This window comes from Neophocaena asiaeorientalis, unplaced genomic scaffold (assembly GCF_003031525.2).
Source record: "Neophocaena asiaeorientalis asiaeorientalis breed wild unplaced genomic scaffold, Neophocaena_asiaeorientalis_V1.1 scaffold118, whole genome shotgun sequence".
NCBI classification, from domain to species: Eukaryota; Metazoa; Chordata; class Mammalia; order Artiodactyla; family Phocoenidae; genus Neophocaena; species Neophocaena asiaeorientalis.
The window spans coordinates 10,580,768-10,595,958 of NW_020175528.1; the positions used below are offsets into that span (position 1 = coordinate 10,580,768).

General features: G+C 39.7%; 1 protein-coding gene across 1 annotated transcript in view; it reads left to right on the forward strand.

The window, feature by feature from the left end:
• MED12L (mediator complex subunit 12L) overlaps window positions 1-15,191 on the forward strand; it is a 313,136-nt gene that overhangs the window by 30,105 nt on the left and 267,840 nt on the right. Inside the window, exons 3-5 of the mRNA XM_024769070.1 lie at window positions 5,686-5,877; window positions 7,297-7,329; window positions 10,459-10,618. Coding sequence (XP_024624838.1) covers window positions 5,686-5,877; window positions 7,297-7,329; window positions 10,459-10,618 — 385 coding nt within the window. The remainder of the gene's footprint in view (window positions 1-5,685; window positions 5,878-7,296; window positions 7,330-10,458; window positions 10,619-15,191) is intronic.

Consider the following 15,191-nt stretch of genomic DNA (forward strand, 5'->3'; position numbering starts at 1 on the left):
TTCTAAGTCAGTACCACAGGGTCTTTCCCATGCTTTTCCCTTTTCCATCATTGTATCTCCTTTCTCTTAAGGTGAGAACCCTGGATCCCAGCAATATTAGCATGTTTATTCATTTACTCTATCTTACAATATACATAAAAAGTTCCAGAATAAACTTATACCAGTGTCATTCCAACAACAAAATTGCTATGTAAAATTTACAATTGCTGTACCATGCTTTTTATCTTTAGACTAACTTTCATTAAGAGTATCTAGTCAGAGGGACTTCTCTGGTGGTGCATTGGTTAAGAACCTTCCTGCTAATGCAGGGGACACAGGTTCGATCCCTGGTCTGGGATGATCCCACATGCCGCGACTCGTATGTTTATTAGTTGACATTCTTTTGTTAAGGACACCCCATTTTTCAGTATCACTTTGAACCCCTGAACTCTTAAAATCAGTTGTATGACCTTCAGTTTTCTTTTTGATGCTCACACTGTCTCACATTTGGCCAGTGGGGGCACCTTTAACCTGGTTCTTGGGCCTTTTGGACAACCCCCTCACCCCCCAACCCAGTCCTTTGGGCACTTCCTCACTTGAGGTACAATAACATAGTCCAGGGCCATCTTGTTCTTTTCCTACCCCATCCCAGATCTGGGTGCCCAGCTTGCTCATGGCTACTTGAGTGTCACAACTTCTAGGCCCTTTCAGTGGACAGAGATGGCAAAAATATTTAGGTTTCTTCTTTTTCTTCCCTCCCTCCCTCCATCGATCCCTGGTCTGGGATGATCCCACATGCCGCGGAGCAACTAAGCCCGTGCGCCACAGCTACTGAGCTTGCGCTCTAGAGCCTGCGAGCCACAACTACTGAAGCCCGTGCGCCTAAAACCTGTGCTCTACAACAAAAGAAGCCACCTCAGTGAGAAGCCCATGCACCGCAATGAAGAGTAGCCCCTGCTTGCTGCAACTAGAGAAAGCCCGTGCACAGCAGCAAAGACCCAATGTAGCCAAAAGTTTAAAAATAAATAAATAAATTTATTTTTTAAAAAAGTATATAGTCAGAGTGTTGTATTAAAAATTTCTTGAATTAAGTCTTTTTTCTTTGTGGTTATGTTAACAATTAGATATATAGATGGAATTATCTGTTTCTATCCTTTAAGGTTTGTTATTTTTGAGTTATTTCTATTTTCGAATATTAAAATACTTTTGAAATTAAAAAATCATGCCTACAGATTAAAAGAAATCAAGCATACAGATGAATTTCTATTCTTGTTTTCTCTTAACCAGAGATAACCATTGTTAAAAGTTTGTGTATCATTTCAAATCTCTTTTTATATGCACACATGCATACACAAACATATGTAATTTGCTAAACTAGCAACTGAAGTATTATTTAAGTGATGTGGAAAAAAACAGAATTATTTTCTACAGATTGTTCTATTGACCAAACACAGTGTTTTTAGTCTTTTTCCAATCTTGCTTGATACCTTTTAAACATCACAACTACAATTATGTATGTGTTGTAATTTGTTTTCTACTTCTTTTTTATCGTGGTAAAATTTACATAACATAAAATTTACCATTAACATATTTAAGTGTATAGCTCTTTGGCATTAAGTACACTCACACTGTTGTGCAAATGTAACTACCATCTATCTCTAAACTTTCATCTTCCTTAACTTATGTACTTAAAGAAGAAGTAATATCATTTTGTGTGTACCTTTCCTTGAGGCTGAAGTATTCATATTCATAGTAATTAATGGATAGATAACGTTTCATCATTTATGTGCTGTAATAACTGAAACTGCTGGTGTACAGCAGTTTGCCTATTATCTGTTTCTTATGGTTATTTATAAAGACGGTATAGTCATATTTGGACATATAGCTTTTGTTCGTTAGGATAAATTCCCAGCAGCATATTACTTGGTTAGAAGGTGCATTAGTCTACTGGGGCTGCCATAACAAAATACCACAAACTGAGGGGCTTAAACAACAGAAATTTGATTTTCTGAGAAAGTTTATTTTCTCACAGTTTTGGAGGCTGGAAGTCCAGGATCAAGGTGTCAGCAGGTCTGGTTTCTCCTGAGGCCTCTCTTCTCGGCTTGTATACTGCTGCCCTCTCACTGTGTCCTCACGTGGGCTTTTCTCTGTGTGCGGGTATCTCTGGTGTTCTCCTTCTTATAGTGGCACTAGTCATATTGGATTAGGCCTCACCCTTATGACCTCATTTAACTTTTTTTCTCTCTTTCTTTTTTGTTTTTTTCAGTAGGTCCTTATTGGTTATCTATTTTAAATATAGCAGTGTGTACATGTCAATCCCAAACTCCCAATCTATCCCTCCCCCCAGGTAACCATAAATTCATTCTCTAAGTCTGTGAGTCTGTTTCTGTTTTGTAAATAAGTTCATTTGTATCATTTTTTTTTGAGTCCACATATAAGTGATATCATATGATATTTGTCTTTCTCTGTCTGACTTACTTCACTTAGTATGATAATCTCCAGGTCTATCCATGTTGCTGCAAATGGCATTATTCCATTCTTTCTAATGACTGAGTAATATTCCATTGTATCTGTGTGCCACATCTTCTTTATCCATTTATCGGTCCATGAACATTTAACCTTAATTACCTCTTTAAAGGCTCTATCTCCAAATACAGTCACATTGAGGCTTAGAGCTTCAATATCTGAATTTTGGATATACACAATTCTGTCCATAACAAAGTATGAATGCCTTGTGTATAGGAACTGCCAGATTGTTCCCAGTTGTATGAAGTTTTATGTCAATTTAAATAATTGAATAAATGGAAATAGCACCCGTTACCACTTCTGCTGCTCTCATCCTTCCTGTGAGATTTACTCAAGGATTCAAACTTCCTGAGGGGAATTGGATCTAATGAATATGAAATACATGACCTATAGTATAGCCCCTAAACTTTTTCATTTTCTTACCAAATGAATTACTTTCAAAATAGCTGTGGATGGATGGAAACAAGTTTTAAATTAAACCTTATCTCTCATACCTTGTCTGAGGGAGTGCAAATTGGTGTAAACATTATGGAGGGTAATTTGACAATGCTGATTAAAATTACAGAATCATACAATCTGAATCCTGAAAATTCATCTGAAAGCTATAGCTGTACATGTATGAAATAACAAATAGGAAAGGCTATTCATTTTAATGTGATTTGTAATCGCAGAAGTTTGAAACAAATGTCCATTAATGGGGACTTGATTAAATAAAATGTGGTACATGTACACAGTACATTATTATGTGTCTGTAGAAATGAATGAGGAAGCTCTCCATAGACAAATGTGGAAGGAAGGCTCTCAGACATTTACTCAATGTACATAACGAGGTATAGATATAAGAGAAAAATATATTTGTGTTTGTTCATGTGTATTCACATGAAGAAACTCTGCAAAGACACATAAGAAACTAATCAAGGTGGTTCTTTGGAGTTAGGCATTGGGACTTGGGAATGAGGCTCTTAACTTTTTCTCGATTTTAGAATAGTGTGAATATATTGCTGATAGAATAAAATTAAGTGTATGATCATGTTTTGATTTTTTCCTTTTTTTTTGAGTCCTAATGTGCATTTTCTCTGCTCTTGCTTTTTTGGGAATTTTGACTTTGTTTACATTTATGCAGTTGTTCATAAGATTTGTTAGGAAGTAAAACATATATACAGCCACTATGTTCCATTGCTATTATTAAATACCTAGAAAAGAGTATAATTGCAAAAGAGATTTTCCAGACTTTTTTTTTTTTTTTTTTTTTTTAATTTGGTGTGTTTTGAATTTTTTTGGGCATTTCCCTCCCCAGGGCTTTTTTTTTTTTTTTTAAGAAGATGTTGGGGGTAGGAGTTTATTAATTAATTAATTTATTTTTGCTGTGTTGGGTCTTCGTTTCTGTGCGAGGGCTTTCTCTAGTTGTGGCAAGCGGGGGCCACTCTTCATCGCGGTGCGCGGGCCTCTCCCGTTGTGGAGCACAGGCTCCAGACGCGCAGGCTCAGTAGTTGTGGCTCACGGGCCTAGTTGTTCCACGGCATGTGGGATCCTCCCAGACCAGGGCTCGAACCCGTAGCCCCTGCATTAGCAGGCAGACTCTCAACCACTGCGCCACCAGGGAAGCTCCCCAGACTTTTTTTTTTTTAAATACAATTTTTGCAAACCCCTTGATTTGCAAAATCAGTGATTGGCTTGATTTAATTGAATAGTCTTTTCAGATCACCGTGGCTATTCTTCTTTGACAGTACTTAGACTAGTTTAAAAATTTTTTTAATGTCTTTGTTTATATGATTGCAAATAAGAGATCTTTTAAATATGAAACAATCTACATAGGTAGGTATTTTGTGCCATTGGTGCAAAGACCAAATATTGATTGAGAAATTTAAAATTAAACAATTTGTTACTCTTGGCTCCTTGTTTTCAACTAGCTGTTTTTTTGGTGAATTTTTGCATTTAATTCTCTGGACATTCTGCAAACTTTGCTTAAAAAAGCATACTATGACGTTGTTTTAAAAAAATAAGGTTCAGCCTTTTTTTCTAATTACTATAATTTTTATTGTCATATTACCTCAACACAAAACAGACTTTTTCACCGTACCTCAATCACAAGGATCAAGGGATGCCAATTCACATTAAAAAAAATGTTTACCAGCTTTTCGCCCTGGTAGATAAACTTGGCTAATTGCTTCCAACTGCGTTCCACCCTATAGACTAATTGTTTATTGAGTCATGAGCATTAACTAAGGTAGTGATTCTTATTTTGCTGCAGCAGGGTAGGTATTTTATTTTAATCACGGTTGCCACTGTCTGCTAACCTTATTGAAGGTATTTGTTAGAAATTGTTGTCCACATCCTGTTATTAGAGAATTTCCAGGGGACAAAATGTGATGCTGTGATAGGATTCTTGGAAATTCCAAGAGGTTTTCTGTGGATTCATTTAGTTTTTAGATATTACTCAGTCCCCTTCCTTCTTGTCCCTTTGTCTTTCCTTTGTCCTCTTTTAATTTGGTAAATACGAAAATGCCAGTCATTCACAGGAAGCTCCCTTTGCTACTTTGTTCCATTCAGAGCAAGCCACACTAGCTTTCTCTTTCTAAACACTTGTACTCATGAAATTGGCAGCCCAATCAAAAATGTTGAATATTTAATTTAATTGAACCTTTTGTAATTTTCCATTTAAATAAATTAGATTTCTCTAGACTTTTTTTTTTAAAGCACTGAGTGTAAATACAGAGTTTCCTTTCCAAATTTATGTGCTATTAAAATGAAACAAGAAAAAGAATGATGACTGTGTGATTGCCAGGTTCTGATCTTGTATGCAGCACCTCTCAGGAAAAAGATTCTCTTCAAATGGGTGTGTACTGTGAAAAAGGAGAGGTTCATCTAAAGATGAAAGCAGAACCCATTCTCTTGAAATTTATTCAGGATATAATGAATTTTATCTTACAGGGATTTTTCAGAGACCCTTCTTGTTCCCTTGAACTACTTGTTAGTAGTGGAACAAAGGTGCTGTGGGAGTTTCTGCATTATGTTAGTGTAAGGAAATCACAACTCTTAGCTTCTAGGACTTAAATTCCCGTTTTATTTTCCAATGGGCTCTTTGAAGATTTTCTATTAAAACAATAAAAATAAAATACTGATATGTACATTACTAACATTCTTGCTTATTGTCTTTAAACTCTGTTTTCTCTTCCACAGATTGGAGCTTATTTTAGCAGCATATTAGCTGAGAAACTAAAGCTTAACACTTTCCAGGACACCGGAAAGAAGAAACCACAAGTTAATGCTAAAGATAATTATTGGCTGGTTACTGCTCGATCCCAGAGTGCGATTCATAGTTGGTTCTCTGACTTAGCAGGAAATAAACCACTTGCTATTTTGGCAAAAAAGGTATTAAGTATTTCTTGCATTGTTTTAATTGAGGCCTTATAGAAATGAAAATATTTGAGATAATGTTCAAGTATATATTTCTTTTCCCCAGTTCTCTCCAAAACTCAGAGTCTCAATGGCAGGTATCCTGCACTAGGTGTGTGCTGCACATAGACTGTTTCCCCTTCATTTTGATGGCATGTGGTGCCTAGGACATCTAGAGACCTAAACATTCTACACAGGAAGCTGTTTATGTGGATATTAGGTAGACAGGGTTTTAAAATCAGAAACAGGCAGTGAGACTTCATTTATTTCTGTTACATTTTCAGTTTTTTAGGTCAGGATGTCCAAATGGGTTAAATAGAAATCCTTGCTTTAATGTTATTTCCTTGTCTTGAAAAGTACCCATCCAAATTCTTAAACTAACTCTTCTTCCGAACAAGTGAGATAAAAGATAGTGATCCCGTGTGTGCTTGAAAACCGTCTTTGAAAAAGTTTCAGTACAAAATGGGCAGGTTTATTCATAGCTCCCCGCTTTTTTGAGGAGGGGGAGGGAAGGGAGGGTTCTTTTACAAATCTTTGCCTTTGATCATTTTCCTCACGTGGGAAATACTGCACAGATTCAACAATCTTATAGTCCCAATAATACAAAATGTCTTTTGAAATTTAGACGAGAGCCAGAAACCTCCCTCTTCTTAGTCTTGATCTCTGACTTCTTACACACCTTTCAAATAATCCCCAGGTCTTTCTCATCTCCCCTGAAACCCTTTAGTTTTAGGGGAGCCCATCTTCTATTCTTAAGTTTTCACGAATGGCTTGGTGCACGCCCAGGTTAGAGGAGAGCTCCTTCGTGTATTTACGTTTTTGTTTTCTAAAGCACCTCTTTGAAAATAGTGCCTGTAGCTCCCGTGGGCTTTAGTTTGCCCTAGTGTCAGAGCCTTGCGTTGCCTTTCATAGATGTTAGTGCTTAAAGGCAACCGAAATCCTTGCAAAGCAGACGATCAGCGTAACCCTCTCTTGCTACTCAGGTAGTGCCTCTGTCTCAACACAGGCTGGACCGCATAGCATTTCTTTTCCATTGTTGACCGTTTACCACGTGTTCCCACTGTGGCCTGGGAATTGTATCTGAAGGCTGCAGAAGTCGAAGGCCGTCCTTCAATATTTGATGGCTTTCTACTAAAAGTTCATACCCTCCATGTTGGTTAGTACCTTCAACTCCTATGTAGCCAGCCTGACATCTTTCCTTTTAGGTTTGCCTTTTTTGTAAGCTTTTAGAATGCAGTTTTTTTTTTTGGCGGGGGGGCGGGGGTATATTTCCTGAAAGGGAATACTCATGAGGAATTGATGCCCTTGCTTTAGGGGTGTAATGGTCTCTCATCTTTTAAGAGGGAGATGAATTATGGTGCCGTGTATTAGCCGTTGTTCTTCTCTCTTTATTAGGAGCTGCCTCTGGCCAAGTCAGGTGTCCCTCAGGTAAGCCCTGACGTTAATTCTTTGCAAAGTTAAAGATGTTTTCTTTGTCAAACCATTGAATATACTTTGAAGTATTCATTTCTTGGGCACTTCAAGAGTCATTCCTTCCCATCCCTTCCTCAGCATTTCATCTTCTTGAGGTGGCAAAAACTCTTTAGAGTTGGGTAAAAGATTGCATCCTCTGCGTGCCCTTCATATTAGAAAGTTTAAATACCTCTTAATTTCTGGTGTTTATCTGCGAGATGGCTTGATGTAGAAGACCTTCCTTTTCCTGCTGAGATCCTGAGTCATCTTACAGCTCTGATCTAGAGTTCAAAATAGCTTCCTGTATGGGATGGATCAGGTTTCTGGACCTGGTTTTCCGTTACTATAAAGCTCCACAGCACTCCAAGTATTTAGCCACAGAGAGGTCAACAATGGCCTGTAAAAGGCCTTTTAATCCAATCGCGGTCATAGTTAGATTTGGAAAAGGAGACTTCTTGCTCCTGGGAATATCCTTTTAGCTCTTGAACAGTTCACTAAGAATGATGTGTTCACTTCTGGTGACTTTGATTACTGTGGTCTCTGGAATTTCCATTTGCCTCTCCCACTGCTTAGCAAACAGAGGGTGCTGACAGAAAGGAGAATACAGGGAGAGAAGCGTTACAAGGGCAACCCTTTGGTGGATGGAAAACCATGCTAGGTGTCTTAGTTTTCTTCTGGTACTTAGATGCAGTTCCACCTTGATTGAGAAACCAAACAGCTGCCCAGTGCTTGTCTAGGTTCAGCTACAAGTTGAAGTCAGATGGTTTCTTGGCTGAAAATGGAATCCATCCCTGTAGGAAGTCATACTTCAGTCAGTGTAAACATATTTTCCTTCCTGAGTTGGCCCAAACTGTAAATGTGACAAAACCATCAAAATGTGTCTTCTTCCTTAATTAAATAACTTTCTTCACATATGTTCTTCTGAATTCGAAAGCCCTTGATTGGAGCCAACCCTTTTCCTTAGGGCTCTGCCAGCAGGGACAGTGAGCTAGAGGTTTGCCTTATGCTGTTCATGTAAGACTCAGCTTTGTTTGCTGTTTCGTGTAAACATTTCACATGTGCAGAATGCTCCCCCCATCCCCGGCCGTGCCTTCTTCTCAAACGCTGTTCAAAAGGAAATCCTTTAGGCTTCTATAAAGATGCTATTGGTAATGTTTCTTTGGAGATGCTAACTTTACTTTTTGCATTTGCCTGGTTTTATGCCTTGATCTTATATATATTCTTCTGGTACGTCTGGCTGAGAGGGAACCTGACCGTGACAGCTAAAATGTAACTCCCTGATACCATACTGTGTGTTCTAGTGAAAACCGGCAGCTCCGGCCTTGAACTGACTATATAAGACTGTGCTTTTCTTGTCCCTGGCCTAAACGACAGTAAACCCAGAGCCTTGTGCTCCGTGAAAGATGTGCCTTGTAAGCTAAATTTTCAGGAAATTTTCTAGGTAAAATGTATCACCGTGATCCACAGAGAGGAAGTTTTATAGCTTTAGCCTGTGTCACTTTCACCTCCCTTTTATATAGTTAGGTGGTATGCCGTGTAGTCGCCTTTGTCATGGGGGAGGTTATGTTCTAAAGTCAGCAGCCAAGGTAGGAACTGTACATGATCAAAAGTCTATTACATTGCCCGTAAAATGCAGTATATGGACACACTGCATCTCAGTGTTCAACCAGGCAGCTTTTCTTTATCGCTGGAGCCGCTTGATGTTTCTTTGGGAAGAACCAGGTGAAATAACTTGTTTTAAAGAGCTGGGTAACAAAAAACACTTACTTTTAAATTCTGGGATCACACTTTGTTCCAAGACTGCGAATAGTCAGATTTGTAACATATGTATAATGCAGAAAAATCCACCGGCTGAACCATTGGCTAACTAAGAGAAAAATGCCATGCTGTATGAATCAGTTAGCTGGTTTGAAGCTTTGATTTTCAACACAAGATCGAGCAAGACTTCGGGGCATAGAGACCAGGGCTAGTGATGTCCACGGTTGTGGGTTTCCAGAATCCTCTTAGGAGAGAGTCAGGTCCATGGCTTGAGAACACATTGGGGGGGGCAGGAAGAAATCCTTGGAACTGGAACTGGCAACAAAATGAAAGTTGTTACAATTTTGATACATGTAATTCTTTTGCTTTCTCCTTCTCACGCCACCGTGAGGTGGACAGGGTCGGTATTATCTCGTTCATAAATGAAGAGCCTGGGAGTCATGGGTTTAACCACCACAGGCTGGGGCCACGACTGCAGCACAGGGGTGCTCATTGCTGGGGGCGGGGGTGGGCACGGCCTGCTTCTCCATCTCACTTTTCCCATCCTGCTGCATTGCAGCCAACGTCCTCTCTGTCCGCTGCGGTACCCTGTATTCGTAAATTGGATAGCTTATGTATAGATTAATGGGCTATTCCTAGGATATTTATGAGGAATTCGAGAAGACTGGATTAACTCTTTCAAGCCATTCAGCAGAACATTGAGATACTAATTTGCTAACTAGTACCTTTGTGGCCTGGAAGAAATAATTAACTGCCTCAAGTGCCCGCTTTCAACCAGTGAATTAATTACCCAGCTGTTTCTAGCTCCGTGTTTATTAAGCAGATTCACTGATCCATCATTTTAGCCTCTATGTAAAATTTTGGTCTAAAGGCACTTTTAGAAGCTTTCTGGAAATTGTTATTCTTATGAAATGTTACAATCAGAAAGCTTTATACAAAAATGTTCTTTGATAAAATGCAGAGTGGGGATAGCTTTTACTTTATCTGTCCCTTCCAATTTTGAGATATAAACTCCTCGGAGGACTGTCATGAGATTATTTTCCCTATTTTGCTGATACAACGAGTAGCTTTCAGCATCTGAGAGTTTGAAAATAATTTGTTTTTATAAATAAGAAAGCACAACTGATAAAACTGTGTTGCCAATGTACTAAACATCGTTTTGATTCTTTTTTCTTAAAATTCGCTTAAAATTTTTTTTTTTAAGTGGCACGTGCCATTTAAAAAAAGGATATAGTTTTTCATAGCCAGCAGGACCTTAGAGTCTCTTTCTCTTGCTTCCCCTTTCTTTAGGTTGGCCTAGCGATGAACATAATAAGTGATTGTTATAAATATATTATTTCTTTTTAGGTTCCCATCCTTAGTAAAAAAGAAGATGTTTTTGCATATTTAGCTAAGTATTCCGTGCCAATGGTTCGAGCAACGTGGCTGATCAAGATGACTTGTGCCTATTATTCTGCTATTTCTGAAGCGAAAATTAAGAAACGTCAGGCTACTGATCCCAATTTGGGTAAGTGAGACAGTGTGATACATTTTACATTACCCTGTAAACACTTGTTGCCTGCACCTTCCATACCCATCCCAGAGAGGTGAGTCCCGCGAAGGTCCATTAGTGAGGGTACAAGTCGCTTGAGGTGTGGATGGAGTGCCGGTTCTCTTCACCCAGGCACAGATTCCTCGTTCCTGAGTCAGCAAGTCCTGTTGCTCTTACCTCCAAGATGTGTCCTGTGTCTGAACACATCACCACCACAGTTCCTGAAATGCTGCTTCAAGCTACCCCCTCTCTTGGCTGGTGACAGTGGCAGCCTCCTAACTGGTCTCCCTGCCTATATTTTTGTTCCTTAACATTCTGGTCTCTCCACAACCGCCACACTGATTGTTCAGCCTAAATCAGATCATATTGTGTCCTTGTTTATAACTTTACAGTAGTTTCTCATTACAATTAGAATAAAGATCCACATTCTTTTCTTTGGGGGGGGGGTGGAGGTTTAAATTTTTATTTTTATTTATTTTTTTAACATCTTTATTGGAGTATAATTGCTTTACAATGATGCGTTAGTTTCTGCTGTATAACAAAGTGAATCAGCTATATGTATACATATATCCCCATATCCCCTCCCTCTTGCGTCTCCCTCGCACCCTCCCTATCCCACCCCTCTAGGTGGTCACAAAGCACCGAGCTGATCTCCCTGTGTTATGCGGCTGCTTCCCACTAGCTATCTATTTTACGTTCGGTAGTGTATATATGTCCATGCCACTCTTTCAGTTCGTCCCAGCTTACCCTTCCCCCTCCCTGTGTCCTCAAGTCCATTCTCTACATCTGCGTCTTTATTCCTGTCCTGCCCCTAGGTTCTTCAGAACCACTTTTTTTTAGATTCTGTATATATGCGTTAACATACGGTATTTGTTTTTCTCTTCTGACTTACATCACTCTCTATGACAGACTCTAGGTCCATGCACCTCACTACAAATAACTCAGTTTCGTTAAAGATCCAGATGCTTGCCTGCAGCTCCATCCATGGTCTGCCCCCTCTTTCTGCGATGTTCCGACCACACAGCCCTCCAACACGTGTACTCCTTCCTTTCCTGGGCCCCCCTCTGCCTTTCCTCTTCACCCTGTACTTGAGTTGCTCTTCTCTAGACTGTTTGCAGCCTCCTCCTCACTGAGGCTTTGGCTCAAGTGTCATTTCCCCAGTAGGTTTTGCCTGCCCACCCAGCTAAATAGCATTCTCTCTCTTTTTCACCTTCCTCCCAGTTATGTTCTCATGTGTTGTTATTTTATTCACAGCACGTTTCTCTGTCTGAAATCATCTTTTAAGATTTTGTGTGCGTCATCCTCTCTCTCGGTCTCTCACACGCACACGCACACGCACGTGCACAGACACACGCACTGGTAGGTATTCGTTGAATGAACTGAAGGGAAACTACTTTCAGTCAGAGTTTCTGCTCTTTTGGTGACTAGACAGTGACTCCTTGAGGCGGTGCTAAAACATGCTTGATAAAAGGCTGGATGCCACATTCGAACTGTGCACAGAGAATTGTATATAAAGAGTCTATTTAAAGATTAGGTTTACAAATAATTCTTTATGACATGGAAACGTGCTTATGGTTTTATAAGGCAGACCCCCAACTGCAAAGCTCTTAGGGGCAGCATGGGAAGCACCAATGTCCTCCACTGCCAGGAGGCCCCCTGGGGGAGTGAGTCAGGGCGTGGCGCATTTGGGAATGGTAAAGGGGCCTCCACGAACCGGAGAGTGGGGACATTCTAAAAGCATGAACACAGAAATTCAAAACAAAAAATGGCCTGATTCCATGGCTGCCACCTTTGAGTTCAGCATTATCTCATGTGTGTCAAAATAACAAGCAAAAATGAACTGTACTTAAAAAACAAAACTGTGTAGTGTATATATATAAATGTCAAGAAAAAAAAGGGAGGAAATAATCCACAAAGTTAACAATGGTTGTCTCTGAGTCTCTCTTCACAGTAGTCTTGTGTTAACTATGTGTCTGATTTTTTCATCAGCTTATTATTTTATTGGGGGAAACAAAAGAAGTGTCCCTTTTTTATTACTAAAGTAGTTATGTTCTCATTACAGTATTTTCACATGGTGCTGAAGCAGATACAATACAGTGTATACATTTCTTTTCTCCCTTGTCCACGTTTTCCTTCTTGAACTTTCCTTCCTTCATATACAGACACATATGTGCAATTCTTCTTTTATCTCGTCCTCTCTACCTGTCTATATCTATCCGTGTATCTATTGCATTTAATAATAATTCTCCCCATAACCTGGATATCTAGTTGCTTCTTAGCCGCCTCTACTTTGATGACGAATAGGCATCCGAAACCTAATGTGTATCAAATCAAAGTTGATTTCTCACCATCCCGAAACTTGTTCCTTCCTCAGACTTCTCCTTGGTAAATGTTATACATAGCGATCAGACGAATAAGGGTAAAAGACATATTGTCATTCTGGGCTTTTCGCTTCCTCTCGAAACTCTGCATTTACTCCCTCAGCAATCCTGTTAACTTTACTTTCAAAATCGAATCAGAATCCAACAAGGTATTCCTGCTCCCGCTGCTGCCACCCTGGCCCAAAGCACCAGCAACCCCACCTTCGCCTGTGCTTTTTATTGCAGGGTCTCCAGCGGACCTTGTTTCTCTTCTTGCCCCTCTAATGACAACTTTCTAGTTTGTGGTCAGAGTGATCCTGCTAGGACATACATCATGGTTCACGCCTGTGCTCAGCATCCTCTCACGGCCGCCTGTCTCTCTCGGGCATGTGCCTCAGCCAGCACCAGCAGCCCGTATGCACATCGTGACCTCAGGCATTGACCCGTGGCTGCCACTCTCCCTCTCGCCCCCGGATATCCCCCTGGCCTGCCCTCTCCCCCACTGCTGGCTTAGCTCACAGGGCACTTCCTAAGAAAAGCCTTCTCTTCACGTCCTGCTTCATTTTTCTTCATAGCTCTTAATGCCATCTCGTTATATTTTAATTTATTGATCACCTATTTCTACTGACTCTGAGCTGTACTGATCCTTCATGAGATATTTTGTCAGATTTGTTCCGTGCTGGATCTCCTAGGACAGTGCCTGGCGTACAAAAGATGCTCAGTAGTTTTAACGATAAATACATGAACAGTTAGGCTTGAAGCGTTTGTGTGTATGTTTGTGCATATGTGTGCATGCTTTTCTTTTTCCTTTTCATTTTGTAATTTCCTCCAATTTGTAATTCTTGAAACCTTCAGCATTGCTAGCTATAACGGAGAGACTACTCTCCATTCCTTGGATGCTCTTCATATTTTTTGGTAACTTGTTCCTGTTTTCCTTGATATTCCATTTAATCTGATTTTAACTGTCATGAAAGAAGGTGATCATGCAGGAATGATTCTGCCAAATGAAATGTAAACAATTTTAGGACAAATGAAAGTCTGATGGACACTCATGATTTGTGAAGAACACGTAGTTAAGAGTTTTTAGGCCTCCCGGATATGAATGCATCACCAGGACTGTATGATTTCCTCTACCAAATGGACGGAAGCCTAGCTCCAGTGTCTAGCTCAGAACATCATGGACTTCTTGTTGGATTCATTACTTTTGCTGTTAATTTCCTTACCAGTGTGATCAGTTGGTTTCGGGAGGGGATTATTTTCTAACCACCCCCCCCACCAAGCTCAAATTTCTATTATCTGCACACCCACAACAGATAGTTGATTAGGTTCACCCACTAGCTGTGTTTTCTCTTGTTTCATAAGCCACATAACACACGATTCCATTTTTCGGCTCAGTTTATTTACAAAGTATTACACGGTCTTTATGATTATTCTTTTTTTTATACATCTTTATTGGAGTATAATTGCTTTACAATGGTGTGTTAGTTTCTGCTTTATAATAAAGTGAATCAGTTATACATATACATATGTTCCCATATCTCTTCCCTCTTGCGTCTCCCTCCCACCCACCCTCCCTATCACACCCCTCCAGGTGGTCACAAACCACTTAGCTGATCGGCCTGCACTATGCGGCTGCTTCCCACTAGCTGTCTACCTTACGTTTGGTAGTGTATATGTCCATGCCACTCTCTCACTTTGTCACAGCTTACCCTTCCCCTTCCCCATATCCTCAAGTCAATTATTTCTGATATGATCTTTATGATTTCTTCTTTATGATTTCCTTCTGCTAACTTTGGGGTTTTTTTGTTCTTCTTTCTCTAATTGCTTTAGGTGCAAGGTTAGGTTGTTTATTCGAGATGTTTCCTGTTTCTTAAGGTAGGATTGTATTGGTATAAACTCCCCTATTAAAACTGCTTTTGCTGCATCCCATAGGTTTTGGGTTGTCGTGTCTCCATTGTCATTTGTTTCTAGGTAGTTGTTAATTTCCTCTGATTTTTTCAGTGATCACTTCGGTATTAAGTAGTGTATGGTTTAGCCTCCATGTGTTTGTATTTTTTACAGATCTTTTCCTGTAATTGATATGTAGTCTCATAGTGTTGTGGTCGGAAAAGATACTTGATACAATTTCAATTTTTTAAAATTTACGAAGGCCTGATTTGTGACCCAAGATATGATCTATCCTGGAGGAT